The 19,413-nt window shown below is 42.6% G+C and overlaps 1 protein-coding gene across 1 annotated transcript in view; it reads right to left on the bottom strand.

Annotated features, from left to right (window-relative positions):
• Positions 1-10,221: 10,221 nt before the first annotated feature.
• The window catches only part of VEGFD (vascular endothelial growth factor D), a gene marked incomplete at its 5' end in the record, with an annotated part of 30,671 nt that continues 21,479 nt past the window's right edge, over positions 10,222-19,413 (bottom strand). Inside the window, 5 exons of the mRNA XM_084279616.1 lie at positions 10,222-10,877; positions 12,340-12,535; positions 14,935-15,032; positions 16,293-16,441; positions 18,776-18,966. Coding sequence (XP_084135742.1) covers positions 10,751-10,877; positions 12,340-12,535; positions 14,935-15,032; positions 16,293-16,441; positions 18,776-18,966 — 761 coding nt within the window. The 3' untranslated portion in view covers positions 10,222-10,750. The remainder of the gene's footprint in view (positions 10,878-12,339; positions 12,536-14,934; positions 15,033-16,292; positions 16,442-18,775; positions 18,967-19,413) is intronic.

Here is a 19,413-nt window from a genome sequence, read left to right as displayed (position 1 = left end):
TCCCTGTTCTTCACTAAACATGTCCAGCTGTGGTTAACATCATACCTGTCAGTAGTCCAGCTCAATTCCCCTATATCAGCAGCTTCCTCCATTGTCATGTTCCAACAACTGAAAAATTTGGCTACCAAGTAGCCTGGGAAACACCTTAATGGAAAGGAAAGGACCCTTTGCTGGTGTGAAGTTGGCAAAGGTGCTGCAAAGTTTTCTGTCCATGGCCGGTTCCCAAGGATGGGGTACTCCACACTTTTTGCTGGTTGTGTTGTGTTGTTTATTCATAAAATTATTGCTTCTGGGCAGATCCAGAGTCTGTCCTGCCCTGATCTGAGGCGAAGTTTTTTGGAAGGAACCAGCAGCTGAAGATAAAATGCAAATTTCTTCCTTTCTAAGAGCCAGAACTCAGTGCACTTACTCCCTCACTTAAAGCACACACAAGGTCAGAGCAAGACTGTGGAACTTGTAAAGTAGAGTAAGGACGTTAAACCAGTGACAGCAGAGTAATTACTGCTTCCAAACCTGGTCCTCAAATAGTCCCTAAAGCACCCCCATAAATTGATTTAATGGACAGGGAAGATGCAGGAGACTTAGAGACTAGTGTTTTTGTTCTGGTAGCAGATGCTGTCAAGGAGACCACCTCGGTGTTCTTAAAAATTACAGAAAACTTTCTGCTGGGTACTTTGCTCTATCATCTCCCTCAGCGCCTCCTCTCAGGCTGAATTTGCTACCCTGTCCCCAGCCTCCTGGACGATGTTGCTTCTATCGCATGTCTGTCTTGAGGAAAAACTATTGGTTTGCCAAAGTGGCTTTGCTGTGGACAATAAACTGGTAAATTAAGATAACGCATAATTTACACTTACTATGCCTAAAGCATGCACACTTATTATTTCAAAACATTAGTAATTGCCAAAAACAAGCGATCAGTTGTTCACAAAGTAGGTCACAACAGAGTTGCAAAGCAGTGCTGCTCCAGAGCCTGTGACCCTGGCGAGGGAGCCATAGTGCTCCTGGAAGAGAGATCTCATGACATGGGAAAGTGTTGTGGGGGTGCAAACTGGCTCACAGCAAAGGATGTTTTCTGTCCATAGATTCAGTAAAGCAGAAGCTGTTGGAAGCCCCAGATGGAGAACATTAGTGAAAAATAGTACTGCCGGATGGAGAACCATGGCCTGTAGCGGAGGGAGCCAGAGACTGCCCAACATCCTGTTTGAAAAAACATAGTGTTTTCATTTTCTGATCATGTGTGGTGGTTTAGCCCTGGCTGGAGGCCAGACACCCACCAAAGCTGCTCTATCACTCCCCTTTTCAGCTGAACAGGGGAGAAAATCTATATTGAGAGGCTCAGGAGTAGAGAGAAGGACAGGGAGAGACCATTCCACAATCAGCATCGCAGGCAGAACAGACTCAACGCAGAATAAAGGAAAGAAAATTCTCTGATTTATGACACTGCCCTGCACACTCAGTGACACCAGAGCCGGGTAACAAGAACCGCAACCAGATCTTAAAGCACCTCCCCCACCCCTCCCTTCTTAGCAGACTTCACTTTAGTCATGATTTTTCTCCCTTCTCCCCCCCTCCATTGTAGCACAGGGAGGAGCAGGGAATGGGGAAATAGGGTTTTGGTCAGTTCCTCACGAGTTGTTCCCCTGCTAGCTGGTGGGAGGGGGAGAGGGGTGAGCATTCCTCATACCCTTCCCTTGCTGCACTGTGGGGTCCCACCCACAGGAGACAGTCCTCCACTAACTTCTCCAATGTGAGTCCTTTCCCACGGGGCTTCAGCTCTTCACCGGCTGCCCCAGCGTGGGTCACTGATAGGGGGTGCAGTCATAAATCGTAGAATGTGTCTCAGTCTGAGGCCCAGACTGCTCCAGCCTGGTCCTCCACAGGGTCACAAGCTCCCTCCAGCAAACCTGCTCCAGCATGGATCTTTCCCTCACTCATCTCTGTGTCTCTGTCTCTCTCCATGGGGTGCAAGGGCTGGCAGAAGCTTGCTCCAATGTGGGTCACAACATCTCCTGTATGTCTCCACCTGCTCCAGCATGGGGCTTCTCCATGGGCTGTAGGTGGGGTCTCGGCCTTTTCCATGGGCTGCAGGGGGACGCCTGTCCCACCATGGGTTTCTCCAGAGGCTGCAGAGGCATTTTTCTCTCTGGCACCTGGGGCGCCTCCTCCCATCCCCCTTCCCTTGCCTTGGTGCCTGCACAGTTTCTCACATCTTCTCACTCCCTTCTCTGGAGGCAAAAAGCAGCTGCTTGCAGTGTTTTTCTCCTAAATGTGATTCCCAGAGGTGCTGTGACCGTCGCTGATGGGCTCGGCCTTGGTCAGCAATGACTCCGGCCTTGAGACAACTGGTGTTTCCAGAAGCCACCCCTGCAGCCTCCTTTCTCCACCAGAATCCCGCCATGCAAAACTGCAACGTCATGCTAATATATGCTTCAAAATGAGAACGAAGCTGTATTTGGAATCTTTGGCCTGAAGGAAAGGATGAACTGTCTGTCAATTTGGTTTAATTTTACATAGTAAGGCAGAAAATCCTGTCACTTCTTCTAAGACTCAAGCAAAGAGGGCATGAGGGCCCAACTGTCTACCTCAGCAGTTGGTTTTCATGCTAGGAGTTAACAACAGGATCTAAGAGGTTTCCATAGTACCTTACAAATGTTGGTTGTGTGTGGTTTCTACTGCCTACAGCCAATCCTGTATCTGGCTGCAATACCACCCACAAAACAGCCAAGAAAAATCATGGGTTTCTCATTGAAGCACCTGGTTTTTCTTAACCATGTTTCATGAAAATTCATAAAATCCCACAGAAATTGGATGAAATGACAGGTTAATGTACTTTTAAAATTCAGGTTCAAGTTGAAAGGTTAATGAACTGCAGTGTAGTCTGTGAAGGAAATCATCATTAAAAAGGGCTTATTTTCTTGTAGCCAGATTTTTCTCCTAGAGGCCAGAAAATAAATTGGTTTTCCCTTTTACAGGCACGTCTCCCTTCCAAGCAGGTTGGAATTCATCTGTGGGAGATGAATTTTCCAACGGAAGTGAGAAGTTGATCAGAAAGTCTGTGTGTTATGTCTCAGATCTGTGTGTAATCTGTGCCCCACACACATACCCTGAGGTCCTGGGCTTACACACAGGTCATGTCTGTCCTTACCAGTACAGGACAGCTGCTTGCAGTGCATTGACAGTTGCCACAAGTAACTCTCTTTTACACCACCTAGGCATAAATTGTTCATCACGTCCATGAAGGAACTATTTTGGCACCTGAGTGCCTGGCCTCAGGGGCCTTCCCCGTCCCTAGCATGAGCAGTGGTCACAAAGAAAGCCTGGGTGCTGGGTGCTTTCTGCCTTGTCAGCAGAGTCAGTCATCCAGCTTAAGGGCTCCCCGAACAGGGCAGAAAAATTTCCAGGGTATCCAAAGCAAAGCAATGTCTGTGCTCTCTCTGACACTTGAAATACATCAGGACTGGTTACTTTTGCACTGGCCAAGGGATATCTGTCCTGCAGCCAGTGTACAATTATCATCAAAACTCTAATAAGTTACATGAATAATTTGACAGAAATTCAATTCTGCCTGTATCTGATCTGGATACAGTAACACAGAAATCCAGTATCAGTTGTTACAAAGACATGTCCTGTCGACCAGACTAGACTTGGTTTTATTTTTTTTTCCCCTCAGCTTTACTACATTTTACTGTCTAGTTACAGATCTAACTTTCTGTTTCTGTAGCCTTGTTGCAATGCATCAGCTGCTTTAGGAGACAAGACATGTCTTAGAGGTCTTGTGTTTCTACCTTTAAAACTGCACTTGATGAACTCTCCTAAAACATCCTGGGAATTTATCTTGTAGAATCAATACAAACTGAAGTACCAGAACTCTCAAATGGGTTTCAGTTTTAAAATGGATTTAAACAAGTGTAAGGACTTCTTGCTGCATGGAAAAAAAAAATATAATAAAAAATAATGCAGTGACAACAGCAGATGGAGCTATTGGAAACCTAAAATGTGTTTGTCCTGGTGGGGATGCAAAATATTCTCAGGGCAGAGCTGAAGAGTCTGCACCTGGTATTTGTTATTTCCCACTGACTAATGCACCTACCACATGTATGCTCCAGAATATTATCAGCACTGTTCTCTGTGCTCATGATACCTATTAGATTAGTACCTGCCTGCTTTCTACAGTTTGAGTTAAAAGAAAACTGAGTTTCTTATAAAAACGGAACATGAACTCTCCACTGTTTTGATAGTTTATGTCAGAATTTAAACTAAAGCAGGAATAATTTATTGCAACTATATGCTAAAGCCTGTGAAATGGAACAAGAGTTTCTTTAAGTTGATAGTGTTATTGAACATCTTGAACATCTAAAGATAAATACAAGGTAAGGTCCATGGAGGAAGCACTGATTTTTATTTGACTGTTAGAATTGGCAAGACTCAGAGAAGCTTCTAGGCACACCAAACCCTTTCTTAAGGTTTGTAAAGGAAGCCACAGATTTTAAGCTTTGTGCAGGTTGAAGAAAAGTGTGGTGTGTTTTAATTTAATTAACGTGCAGCAGAGCAAGGTGATAAGGTGATTGGCCTCCAGGGCTCAGGTAGAGAGGCATAGGCATTAGTAGCTGTGAAAACTTCAGGAGTCAGCTCTGAGTGGTTTTAAAATGGGATGTATAGGAAAATGGCAGATCAGAGAGACCAGATGACTTTAAAGGGATTTTCTTGGTATTTGTAACTGAGCTACAGAACAATATTGCAGATTATTATGGGGACAATATTGATAAGAAGTGTTGCATAGTTCTTATTAATATGTTGAGCTTTTCTTTGTGTTTCATCAGTGGTATTGGCTATTTTATTCTGAGGAGTAAAGTTAATGCAACTATGCAACCGTATTTGAGTGTTAACTCATTTATAGGGAGCAAGAAACACTTTCCCAAGAATAAAAGAAGAGCAAAGGAGGCACATGAATGTGCTTGGACAGCAGGATCAGTGCTCAGGAGAAAGTTCTGGAGAAATGCTATGACCAGAGAGTCACCTAACAGAAGTTGATGGGTTAGTCTGGGTATCTGTGCATCACCATTTCAGCTGGAACAGTGATAGTAAGCCACACTTAAAGGTACAGTCTTCACCAATTAAAACTACCACTTAGCGAAACAAGTGGGCCAGAAGAATAGGTGGGATGCTTCCTATTTTGCTACCTTCTTTTTTTAACACTTAATTTGTAATCACAATAACTTGATGTTTTTTATATTTTTAATATTGTCATATTTTTAAATATATAGCATATCCTAATGGAGGCTAGAGTGAAATCAGTGATGATTCAGCCATAAACTTTTTAAAGGTACATTTAGCTGTTTAGGAAATTACACAGTTCACACAAAGTCAGGGATCCTCAATCTCTTCAGCCTGGGAGGACCTTTCACATTAAGTAGTAGTGTAAAGTATGATAAAAGTGAAAACAAAGAAGGGTGTTAATGGCATAGAAGTCAAAATACAGACCAAGCCCTGACAGCGTCCTTTTATGTCTTCATTTTGGTTTATTGGCTAAAGGAACAGTTTCCTTTTAACTTAATTTAAAACAGACCTTCTCCCTCCTCGAGTGAAAAGTTTTTATTGAAGTTTTTGAGTAGCTGGTGATATAGGAGTCTGACAGAAATAAAATGAATGGCAGTGCATCATTTGTAACCCCTGACTTGTTTGGGTTTTAATGTAGACCATAATATATGGGAACATAGTTTCACTCGTCCTGCTAACCACATTGTAGTTTCAAAGAGACCAATTCACTCCATGAGTCCAAAATTAGAAGGTGACAACCTCTTTGATATTTTAAAGTTGAAAAGCATTTATCAGTTATTTAGAAAATATACAAAGGAAACTGGCAACCGAAGGAGCTTCCACAAGTTTTGTTTTGGGTTTTCAAGGTTTCCATTTCCTTTTATTTACACTGCTGTAGAGCAAAATAACTCTTGATTTAAATGGCATAACTCCTGGCTTACAGTGGTACAAGAAAACAAAGAAACAACAACAACAACAATAAAACCCCAAACCCCAAGGAGATTCACTTCTCTGTTTTCCTGCTGAAAAACAAGAAGGGAGCTTAAGACTCAGCTAGAGTTGATGCCCAAAGGATATAGATTTATGTGTATGCAATGTATATGAGTATGACAGGATCTATCCATGGTCTATCAGCCTTCCTGAAAGCAATGCTTCCTATGAGCAGTGTCGCAGTACATGACATATCATGGCTTTCAAAGCAAATGACAGCAGTACTTTCAAGATTTGCATGACTTTCTCCAGTGTCACCAGCATTTTATAAGACCAGACATACCTTTGTCCTTCTGGAAGTCAAGTACATTTTTTGAAAGTAGATAATTCCCTGATTCCTTCAAATGCAGCGGGCTTGTTTTGCTGTTATTATTCTTTCCTCTCCCCCCATCACCTTCTCCCTTCAAAAAGGATGTGCAAATGAAAGCTTGCATAAAAGCATATTTTTAGGAATTTTATGTGTGTTTATTTATAATTAACAATTATTAAAGTATTCTCATTCCTCTTCTGCACATGAATATCTAGAGGCCATAATCCAAATATCCCCTTAAAGACCTCCCTCACTGAAGGCACACCGTAACAGGAAGTTTTAGCATTATTATTCTGGCTATGAAATCAGTAAATCATATCCATATGCTTAAAAAGTAAGTCATGCTGAACACAGTAATAAAAGGCATTTCAAACTTCAAAGAGAATGTTCCTCTGCTCAATAACCTTCTCTCTGAGTAGGTCATTTAGTCATAGGTTAAGAGCTAATGACATCTGTCAAAAAACAGATCTGCTATGAATTTTACATACCTTGTTTAAGTCTTCTGAATTGTCTGTTATTAAATTCTGATATATTGCTATGAAAGGTAACAGAAAGCATTTCTATTTTTACAGTTTGTTGAGTATTTTTAATGGATCAAACAATACAGAATTTCTCAAGTAAAACAACTTTATTATAAAGCCTCTTCAAATTCTCATTGTCTGCTGGTGTTTCCATCTCCACCCAGACCCTCTATTTGGTCCTGGTTTTCCAGATAAAGGATTTACAGCTGTGCTATCATGTTAGTGACACTTCTTGGGGCTGTGGCAAAGCAGACCATCAGGCAGCATTAAACTCTTGAGCTTTTCCATTTCAGTGAATGCTACAAATAAGCTTTGGTTGTTTTCTTAATCATACAGGAGAAAGGGATGGAAAAGAGCAGCCCTTTGCAACACAGAGACCAGTATAGGGCCTTAGGAGAAGATGATCTACTAGGAGGTGAGTTTATTGTGAAGGAAAGGAGCTATAAGATCCCTGTGCCGCAAACACGGTAGTGCGTGAGTGCAGGCCAAAATGTAGCTGGGTCAAGGCTTCAGAATGTGGAAGTGCCTTTCATCTACAGGAGCCAAGAGGAGGGGAAAGGTAGCCAATGCTCATACTCAGGCAACTGGTTTGTAGGGTTACGGAAAGGTATTTTCAAGTTCCTGCGCCGGTAAGTGTGAATCTGGTCAGTTCAGAGCTCTTGGGCATCTCTGCTTAGGTTACCCTTGCCTGGTGCTGCTGCTGGAAAAGGGAAATCCCTCACATGTATAAGAGCCTGTAGGGGATTAAATGTGAAACCAGTGCTGAATTTTATGTTGGCCTTCAGGTGTGTTTTAGATGATGACACATTCTCTGTATTTTGAGCAAGCTTCTATCAAAAATATTTACGTAAACATTTAACAAAGTGATCCACAAGAGTTAAGTGCAAAAGTTTGAGGTTAAAGGTTAAATTCACACAGAGGCTTAGGCTGAAAGAAGTCTGTGGGCATAGCAACATCTCACTCCTTCCCAGTGAGATCTTCATTACTGGAATGGACCTCCAGGACAGATCTAGGAAGGTGTGAAAATGTCAGAGTAAGGTTCACAGTGGTGCTCACAATGTACCTTTCTAGCCTGGGTATCCTAATGGCTGCTGTGCTCTCCTGAGGATTAGGTGGCTTGTGTTCAAATCCCTCTCTGCCTCACTCACATATCCTCTGCTGTTGGACATGGTGTTCAGCCCCTCAGTGACTCTTTTATCTAAGAGCCTTCTGCAGTTGAGGCTGATTTGTCTCTGAGGTTGGAGCTGTTCTCTTTTGTAAAATAGTTAATGTATTCACTGGTCAGGGCAGAAAACTGAGTGACCCTCTACAGATCAACACTGATAAGACTCGGGCATAATTAATACATGGTTCCAGTTGATAAACTTCAATTTAAGAAAAGCAAGGAAATGCAGAATCTTAAACTCTTTTCACAGAGTTTTTCTGTACAAATACCATTGTATAAATTTGCACAAAGGTGTATTTTTGCTCCACACTCCTCTAGTGCCACTAGGTAAGTGTCTGGTTAAGCATCAGCAGCAAAGCACGATGCCTCTGCATCTCCCTGGCTTTCTGAGGAATGTGCGAGTGGTGTAGCCTGTCCAGGCAATCCAGCCATGAGGTCAGGGTGCCCCCAGCTCAGATAAGTGATAAATGATGAGGCAGTTCATCCCTTCTGTAGCTCAGGGTCTTCACCCACCACAAACACACATCTGAATTTAGAGCCTCTTGGCAGAGCGAGGGAGATGTAAGGGTATTCTTCTTCTGCTGAGCTGCTTCACCTGGTTTTGCACGGGGGTGACGTTCCCCTTCTGGTCCATGCAGAGTGCATGCTAGTTGCACATTGCCTGTGGTCTGGAGGAAAGCCCTCAGCAGAGGAGCCCAGTTCAAACCAGTACGTAAGCCTGCCGCAGGGGCCTCACCCAGTACACTCATAGGTCAGACCGCATTGCTTGGTCCGAGGATCCCCGGCCAGTTCCAAGCGCAGTCAACGTAAGCAGCCTGCCAGTATGTTTGTGCAGACCTAGATCACAGATGGCTTAGGGATCTTTAGATGTGGAATTATTGCAGGGGGGATCAGAGGACAGCCACAAAGATGGTCAGAGGGCTGGAGCACCTCCCCTGCAAAGAGAGGCTGAGGGAGCTGGGCTTGTTCAGCCTAGAGAAGAGAAGGCTGTGGGGGCACCTCATTGCAGCCTTCCAGTACCTAAAGGGAGCTTATAAACAGGAGGGGAATCAGCTTTTTAAAAGGGTAGATAATGGCAGGGCAAGGAGGAATGGACTAAAGCTAAAGGAGGGAAGGTTTAGATTAGATATTAGGGGGAAGTTCTTTACAGAGAGAGTAGTAAGGTGCTGGAACAGGCTGCCCAGAGAGGTGGTGGATGCGTTGTCCTTGGAGGTGTTCAAGGCCAGGTTGGATGGGGCCCTGGGCAACCTTTTGTAGATCCAGGCCTGGAGGTTTGTGTCCCTGCCTGTGGCAGGGGGGTTGGAACTCGATGATCCTTGGGGTCCTTTCTAACCCAGACCATTCTGTGATTCTATGATTAGGGAGTACTAAGAACAGTCATCCAGGATCAAATCCTAAATGCCTTACTCAGGCAAAAGACACATTATGTTGTTTGGTGCTTTGTCCAGCTTTCAATCTGTCTTACAGGGTTTGGCTCTAATTTTATTTTAAAGCAAACTTTTTTTTTCCCATATATAAATATAAAAATATCTGAGATGCAGATCAAAAGGCCTTTCCTATTCCCTATCTTGTGCCAGCCTTTCCATCTCTGTAGCAGTTGTTTAATTTGTTCTGTTCCCTTCATTCACAGTGCAGCATTGGAATTAGAAAATTCAACAAGGGGGAAAAAATTATTCAGTCGTCAAGACTATCACATCCAGTTCAGGGTTATTGCTCACAAGGTTTCCTCTGTACTGGCTCAGTCCAGACTTCAGTGGCTCAGAAAATAATGCTGTCCTTGTGCGTGATTTAGTTAAACTATTACTCAGGCCTTGCACTGGTAAAAGGAGTTTCAGTGCAAAGGAGGTATTTTCATGGCAAAAACTAAAGGGAAAACCATCTTTTAGCAAACCATGCCTTCCAGAAAATCACCAAGGAGTTAGGACTGGTGTGGCTCTTACTCCCTTAGGGAGATTAACACACTACACCAGGAACAAATAAATAAATCACACATGGATGTCGGGGCGATGTGGGAGAAGGATTCTTCTTTACTGAAACTATTGGATCAAGCGACCTTGTTTTGACCTGAGTTTGGGCAGATGCCAGTCCCGTGGAACAAACATCAGAAGTCTGTGCTTTAGATGGTGCTTTTTTTTTAAAAACAAAAAAATTGGGCTGGGTTTTAAAATAACAGAGAAAAATCAAAACCACTTGAATAACTGATGTATTTATTTTCTTATATACACTTAAATATGGCACATCTGACAGTAGTTGTACAATAAACTCAAAATGATAATCAAAGCTGGACAGTAGATCAAATAACTCAGTGCTGAACCTATTAGAAGCCACATCCTGTACACTGAATTTCTGAAGAAAGTTTCACCCAGGAGCTGCATTAGCTAAGGATTCAGAGGCTAAGATTGTCTAGTCTCAGTTTCTGAAAGACCAGCTGCTGGCTGTAACTCTGTTACCAATGCACCGGCTTCATCTTCCGTAAGACTGAGCTGGCTCGCTCCACTCTTTCTTCCATGCAGCCAGCAGTTCGTTGGTTGTTCTTACCTCTTGAGAGAACAATTATCAACGTCCCAGAGGATTCACCAGCAGTTAGTGATTACTCTAATAAATAAATGCAGACTGGATTCATGCTTCTGCTATTAATGTGGAAGATGTTCGTGTTTGCTATTGTCTGAAAGTCAGTGACAGCTATTTTGCAAAGCAGTGGATTTTCGGAGAGTAGGGGAAGCTCAGTCAAGGAGTTTCTTTGCTTTGGGATCCATGAGAACCTCTCTTCTCCTTCGGACAGCGACAGTGCCTGGGGCATATTGGTTTTGCAGTTGGGCAAGTTCTGGGTTGTGACGGACATTTGTCCTCACAGCTGTTTGATAAAGGAGAAAAAAGCAAAAAGAAAGAAGCACTGTAATATGACAATTCTTCGCTGACACATTCCTCAGCTTTTTCATCATTGAGCACTGCAGTGCTGCCTAAACCACGTTTGGGAAAATGTGAACACCCTACAGCACAGGCAGACAAGATGCTGCTGCCTGACAGTTCTTATCTACAGCAACATGTCTTGCTGCTGTCCACTTGGTCACAGTCACAGTCACAACATAAGTCATAGTGTCATTTCTTGAGAGTGGTTAAATCCAGAGCCTCAGCACTGGATAGCACTGCCCTGCCCCTGAATCCTGCAAAGTACCATATATCACCTGATGCTTCAGCTTTGGTCCTCCAGGAATATTTGGTATAAAAGTCTGGCATAAAAGTCCTGTGTCCAGATTATAGTAATTTCTAGAAGCCAAACTCATGTAAACAAATGATTGCATCGATCCTCTCCCACCCTATCTGCAATGACCAAGTCTCTCATGCTCACTTTCAGCTCTGCTGATTCTTTTAGCTGGTTTTATACCTGTTGTCAACAGTTTCATGGTTGCCTGTGTTTTCAAAGCTGAACCTGCAAAAGCTACTTCTTCCACAGCTGCTTCTCCATGAATAAACCTATGAAGTCTATGAGAATGAACCCTGTGGGTGACCGTTCAGTGAATGGCACCTCTGCTGAGGTACCCAGGGAAGCAGGATGCTGGCTGTCCTTATATAAACTTTCAGATCAAGCTAGTGTGTGTTCCTGGGTCTCTACACAGGAAAAAGGCTTTCGGAGAAATTCAGAAAATAAAGCAATGCACAAAAAATTGTCTGTTTTAAGAAGGCATTTTCAGTCTGAGTTTTGGCAAAGAAACCTCAACACTAATTCCACAAAAAGAGTAGGGAAATGCATAGAGAGTAACAGCCCCAGAACAATTTTCCTGGCTCTCAATGGAATCAGAGCTGAATGAGTGGGTTTGTAGGCATACAAAATTGCTGTGTCTCCAGGAAAATCCCTTGCTCTGAGGAGGCCAAGATGAATGAGGAATGTGCTGTATGGTGTGGGATGCCAGCTTAGGGAGCCTCTGCCTCTAGGCGTCCATGAGACTGTGTTCAGCTGTCACAGAGAACACGGGATGGGTTTTACCTACCTACATAGACAATACTCGGTATCTCACTGTAATCATCATTCCCTTAAGATTAGGCATGGGGGTGTGGGGTGGGGGGAGAAGTATTAAAGATTGGTAGTTGAATATCACTCTTGTACAGATTTCTTTAAAACATGTTAATTAAATAAACCTTAGACTCCTAATTTGAAGTAAGTATTGTAAATAACACCTCTATTACTATTATCTCCCTAACTGCAGCAAGGTACTTTATCCTGGGTCACCTAGCCAATTCGGCACTTGAACCTCCAGCATCTACGCAAGCTAACTGAGACCTTGCAGCATAGACACTGAATGACAAGGAGCACTTACCTGCAGGTTTCAGCATGAAATATCTTGTGTTTTAGAGCACAGCTTTCCTGGTTCTCCCTACACAAATAGCAGCTGCAGTTCTCTTTACTTTGAAAGAAATCTATGGGGCACTTCTCTCTACAGATGCATTCACAGTTCTCTTCGTCAAATTCCATGTGTTGTCCACACATAGCCAGCTCAGCTAGAGGAGGGAGTCCTGCAATAGCACAGACAACTTTCAGCAGTAAGTTTTACATGTCTAAATCCTGCTTTTGGGGAGTCTAGATCTCTCTTTGCAATCACGAGGACTCACACACATACTCTCTGACAGATTCTGGTCTGCAGAATTTCTGTTGTAATTTCCAGTGCAGAAGAGGACATTGGTCTGATTATTTCACTTACTCTAATACCTCTGCTTCTTGTAGGTTGAATGCTGCATAAAAATACCTTATTTTGAGGCTGTATATTTAAAAGAGCCTAGTGTCAGGTTTTGGAATGAACAAATCTTTACCGGACAGTGGGTTTTGGAAAGAAAATCTCAAAAAGGCTTTAGTCTGTACTTGTGACAAAAAGCTGCACACCCATGCAGACTGTCACACTCACCACTCTGTGTGAGTACCTCACTATCCTTGTACTGCAGAAATTTTGCAAAAGTAGTGCTATGTCTAGTAAGGTGCAAGCTGGTCTAGTGCCTCAATCAGTAACATGTGCGCACTTGTCAGTTAAAGACAGAAAAAAATGCTTTGTTTGAGAAACAAAAACCCAGCCAAGTGAATGCTCTAATACCTCATCTTCCCTCAAAATACACATCTGGAGTACAATATGAAGCTAATCCTAACAAGAAAGGAACACATTTTGGGAAAGCTTTATTAAAATGCTAGCAGCACATCCCCAGTTAAAGGTCATGGCATATAGTGTGTCACTGGGAAGGTAATTTCCTGCAGTTTTACAATTAGCTTTTGAATTTAACCTATGGAATGTGGAATGTAACCTGCGTCCGCGACCTCTGCAGCCTGAGCTGTGATCTCAGTGGCCAGAAAATGCTTGCACATGACTTGAAAGAAACTTTCATTATTACTTACTTAATGCTGGAAAACCAATATCCAGGCAGAATAAAAACCCAAGTCCTATTTGAAAGGAGGAAGGAATCTGCCCCAAATTCTTGGAAGACAAACTCATTCCTTGGTGTGATAAATCTTGGCGTGTGTGTGAAGTGGTGTGGAGTGTTTCAGTCTTGCTTTGTTTCAACATCAAAGATAGATTTACGTTATTTTGTCCCAGCCACTGCCAAACACAATGTGTTTCAGAGAATGATATTTTATCTGAGGAAATATTGAGTCTATGTCAACAAAAGCTATAATTCAACAAGCCACAAATTCAAGTGCTCCAAGCTGACCTTACAAAAGGCTAAGAGTTGGGAGGACTCTGGCTATTGGCGGTCCTTTGGACTTTGAAATGTAGAGCACTAATCCTCTCTTGAGTGAAAAGTCTAATGAGCTTCACCACCTACGCTGATGATCAGATGATCTGATCCAGAGTGAGAACATCCTACAGAAACCACTAGGCAACTGATCTCTTGCTTATTGACATTAGGAGATTGCAATCAACAAACCAGTTTATGAGGTTCTTCAGATTTATTTTAGCTTGCTAGTCTAGGAATTGTTTGCCAGATTGCTTTTGTTGCCTTGGATGGTTTATTCTTTTGCTTGCTGCACGTAGGTGAAACTGCAAAGGCAAGGCTTCCTTCTGTGTCGGTCTGCTCTAGTGCTGTGATAAATTTATTTTGACTAGCACAATTTCCTGAGAAAAACACATTAAAAAACCCAACACCTTATAGAAGGCTTCTCTTAATGGTCACCACTAGTAAGTAGCTGTAGACTTATGCATCTAACTGAATATGTCCTGCAATTTCTTTGCCAGATTAAAGTTTTCTGGGAAAATCAGAGAGAGAAGGGAAGTAATGTCCACTTCTATGAATTTTACCCTCTTCCATTTCCTTAGGGCGTGTGGAATACATGTATATGTGTATGTCTACTTGCATACTCCAGAGAATGTATGGCATATCAGTATGAAAGCTACTTAAATACCTTTAACATTATCATAAAAGCAGTCATATACTTTGAAAGGCATATAATCTGTATCACTGACTACAGCTAATAGGCAGGACTGATTTTGCCTTATTCTTGATTAAGTCTATTCTTAAGAATTTCCCTCAGTAAAGATTCAGCACCTTCCCTATGCAATATATAATTTCAGGGTTGTGTTTTTTTCTACAGTTAAAAGGTTTTACCTGATGCCCATCATACTATTTAAGGCTCATGTAAAATAAAAATGCATCCAGGGTTCCTACTTCATTAATTTATTGTAATACTTTCTTATTTCCGATCCACGTTGCTAATAGAGAGAGTAAAACATCCAAGCAAAACACGAGTTGGGGATAAGCACAGAGGAGTGTTTATTATCAGGTGAGTTTCTACACCATAAGCCAAGTCTATCTAGGGACATGGAATCAAAACTATATGCCTCTCAATGAAAAAAAATAGGACAAAACCAAAATGTAACATGGGCAGCCCAGAGATATTAATCAAAAAGATTCATGTGTAATTTTGTCTTTACCTTCTCGTCTGTTGGTGTGCTGTACATTTGCAACACATTCACATCTGTCACTATCCCAGATCCATCCATTATGGCAAAGTTTGTTGGTAAAGGGGCATCTGGAAGAAAAGAAGAATATTGAATTAAAAATACAAATAAATTAGAAGCATCAGTGTAGTCATTTGGCATGCTGGCTCTGCCACTTGTGTTACATGAAGGTACAGCATCTGAGTCTTTACTGCTGCAAACAGAAGTCCTTGGGACTGGATGTTTTTGCTGATAGGGCCGAACTGTCTGGCTCCCAGCAACTAGAAGGAGCAGGTACAGCCTGTATTTTGGATTATGCCATTGGGAAACAGCTACAGTTTCACAGATCCACTTTTCCATACAACAGCTCTACCCCACCCAGGGTAGACATTGTCTTACAGTATTCATGCCAAATAACTATTCACTTTTGCCACGCTGCCGGACAGTGCATCTCCAGTTTAAATTTACCCATGCTTAAGGATGTAGAGTGGACTATACAGGGTCAGAGGGGCCAGTTTGACTTTTAGGCACTTTGCTCTGGAAGGGGAATTCACAAACTGGATGAAGGCTGAGGTTCTTCTGGATTTGTGTAGAAAGAGGACTTGGAGTGGCCAGCAGGCTGAAAGAGGGCTGGAGTGGCTCTGCTGAAATGCCACCTCTCCCCCAGCCCACACATCTATCTGAAGGGCAGTCTGGGGCAAGACTACATGCAGTGCTAGACAGAAGCATCTGAGCTGACTTCCAATTAATCACTCAAGCTGTCTGTGCTCCTACAGTCTTTCTTAAATTAATGTAGCCTGTTCTCACCAGGACTATGGGTATTTTGTACCATATTTAGGAGTTAGATGTGAGATCATATTTCTCCAGCCAATGAGCCTGGTAGATGCAAACCAGGAGTGAACCAGAAAGTGAAAAGCCACGATTCACACTGATTCTGACCCAATATATGGCATGGAACTTTAGCTTGAGCGCTCTGTACATCTGGCTAAATAGTGCATGAGCAGAGTTGCTTGTGTCAGGCTGAAAAGTCTATGCACATGTGCTCAAGTAGCTGCAGTGGATCATTGTGCTAATATGTGTCCTTTGAGTCCCAGCTCAAGCACCTAAATATCTTAGTGACTTCAGATGCTGCTGAACTACTCTGCTGTTTCTTGGATTCTGATGTCCACTCACTTGCAGTTCCTCAGGTTTAGCTGAAGCTTTCTAAGCCTGAGTGATAGTCAAGCTATTTGGAAGCACTCCTGGGAAAAGAGAAAGTGAATGGACCATCAAACTAGCCAAATCAAATCAAAATAATTTTCATACTCAGGACGACACAACATGTGTAGAAGTTGATAAATGAGGGAACTTACCCATCTTCCTCCGGGTACTGGACAGATCTTCGTATGATGGCATACTGATGCCGCTGAGTATTTGATAGACACTTACAGCCTGTGTGATTGGCAATTTTGATTGGCACAGGCTCAGGAACGCTTGTCAAGGGAACCGAGATCTCAAAGAGCTAGATGGGTGAAATAACATTTATTTTTTTCAGTTTCCACTATACAGTTAATATCTGGAGTTTTAAACTAAAACCTCTCATTCCTTGCCACAGTTTTCCCCAGCCTTGCTCTTTTCTAGAGATAGTTACCATTGGTATAAATGTGCAGGTGGGCACTGAGGACTTTGAACAACCAGCAGTGAGCATCAAGGTAGCAACTCTCCAAAACAGTGGTCCCAGGGCTGTATTACCAGCTATTGAACACCTAAGACCATTCAATATTATTTGCAAACATGCTTCTGGATGGTAGGGCCAAATGGAAGAGATATAGGTGTTGGGAACTTTGCTCTCAGTTATATCATCAGTTAAATCTCCACCACTTACGGAGACAGCTGTTTAACTGTCCTTGGATATAATCACAGCATGCATCTTTAGGGGTCTAACTTAACACCCACCACCCCAGCCTCCTCAGAGAGGGAAGAAACAGAAGTAAACAGAGGACAATTTATTCTACTTCTCCTAGGTTCCTGCAGGAAATCATGCTGGAAACATCTCACTGTTGACTACAGCAAGAGCCTAAGGAACCAGGCAACCAACCTTCAGTGCATCCCAGTCATTTTGTGTAATCACTGAGTACCTTGAGCAGTGACATGTGGGAGCTGTTGAAGTCACCCACACCCACTCTAACCCCCAAGACAGCTTCCTTCCCATGGAAACCGCAGCATAGGGTATGTCCTCATGTGCCAAGCATGTCTTGGCATCATGCTGCATCCACAAGCAGGGTCTGAGAAGTGTTTCTAAGCCAGACTGCTTGTGCATTTAAATGCAGGTGTTACAGTGTCTATCTTTATGTGGCATGAATATACTTTAAGTGGCATCAATCTCCTTTGGTGGATATTTTATACTGAGGGGAAAAAAACCTTAAAGCTGTCCCTAATATGGGAGTAATTCCATTCATGTTAAAGGAGTGATGGTGGTGTGTCCAGGAGTGAAACTTAGTTGGGGGCTTTTGAGGGAATGGTTATTTTGAAGGATACTAAAGGAATGTTACGCTCTGCAAAACTGCAGTTTTACAACAGGCTTATGAACTGCTGCTCCAAAAGCACATAGATAAATAAATTCTTTTTAGCCTGACCTAGCTCCCTGAGCTGTTTGGATGTCTTTTTTGTGGGGCCAACAGCGCATTATAGCTTTCTCCTTCTGGTGTGGAATGAAAGCAATTAATGAACATTGACGTCAGGACAGACCCCCGATTTATTTTACTCCAGCTGTATCCCAATACAGCCAGACACAGTAGAATTACATTCCAACAAACCTGAAAGAAATACAGAAGTGAATTGGACCTGTTCCCCATGAGGTCTTCAATTTCCTTTTTAAAATAACTACCTTTGGTCTTTGTTCTATGTTAAAGAAAAATCTTTTTGATAACTAGAATTAAATATATTACTCCAAGTCAAAAGGTTTTGTCGTCTGTAAGTAGGGATACAGAAGGTGAAGCTTAGTCACAGAGGACCAGTCTCCCGTGCTCCTTCTGTAGGTATGAACACAAATGGTTTCATCTGTAGAGGTGACTAAAAGTCCTAAACTTGGAGCTCAGTTCAGTCACCCACTGGAGCAAGATAGAGGGCGTCTACAGAAAGAAGGTTTCTTGCTACTCTTTATTCTTGTTTTCTTGGCACTGGTCATTAAAACTCATGTATTTGTCACCTGTTGCTCCTTAGCAGTAATTGACTACTGGTTTAAGTCTTTCCTTTCCAAAGTGACTTGTGATTTGGGGCATTCAGATCCCAAGGCATTCAAACTGACAGCATCTTATCTCTCCTGCTAAAAATGTCTCCTTTTTCGGCTCACCAATTTGCACATCCAAAATTATTAGCCAGGCTGTTTGGCACTGACCTCAATTTTCAAGATGCAGCGCTTGGAATCCTGGCCTCTCAAAGAAAAATGTCCCAAACTCTCTCTTAATCCTTTCATGCAGAGGATTCCCATGAGCCAATGCTCTCAGGAGGTCCCAGGCCCAAGTACCAATACATTAAAGAATGGTTAAACTCCTCAACATCACGTGAGTCACTTTCTCAGGGCCTGGAATGGTTAAACTCCACAACATCAAGTGAATCACTTTCTCAGGGCCTGATTTTCCATCTCTGCACACATATATCCATTGCTAACACTGCAACATGAATGTGAAATGCTCATGCCTGCATTCACTCCACATGGATAAAAAATGAATTCTTCTGTTTGTTATGATAGTGCAGACAGATCTTTCATAACAGGATCTCAGAAACCAAACATTCTCCTTCCCTCCCTTCTCAGAGAGCCAAGGTAAAAAGACAGCAGATGAATAGCCTCGTTTACCGTTTTCGACACGTAAGTTGTGCTTGTATTCATGCAGCTCAGACTCTCCTCGTTGCAGCAGCCTCCACATCTGAACACGTTCACACAGGGAGGCTTGAAAAATTTGTTGGTTGTTGTACCCAGCTCTTTGGCAACTTCCACGCAGGTTTCCCTTGGCACGCATTGAGTTTTTTGCCATTCCTCATCTATGACTGGAGAGAACACCGTTTTTATGAGCAATCACAGCAAAGTTAAACCTCTGATTAGTGAGGCAGAAGCATTATATAAACAAAATTGAAGTGCTGGCAGGCCATTTGCACTTACTTGGATCGATTTGCACTTACTTGGATCGATCCAAGGACCAGGGAGAGTCTGAGTGCAAAATTATCCCAGTAACTTACACCAGCTGCACTGGCAGAGAGGTCGTTGCATTTATCCACTGTTAGCTTTCCACGCGGATGACCAAAATCTCTGTTAATTCCAGTGGGTTAAGCAGAGCTGCATCTATTTTCCCTAACCAAGAGTCAGCTCCATGGTTTCACTCCAACAAAGCTGGCCCACACCCTGTTGTCCTTTTCTCCAGGGCAGACCTCCTTATTGTCATTTTATCCTCTCTTTGCCCGTACCCCACTGCGGACTCAGTAGAGCCCAAGCCTGAC

Source organism: Gallinula chloropus (genome assembly GCF_964237585.1).
Source record: "Gallinula chloropus genome assembly, chromosome: 1".
NCBI lineage: Eukaryota > Metazoa > Chordata > Aves > Gruiformes > Rallidae > Gallinula > Gallinula chloropus.
The sequence above is the reverse complement of the archived record's forward strand: the minus strand, read 5'-3'. Positions and strand labels throughout refer to the sequence as shown.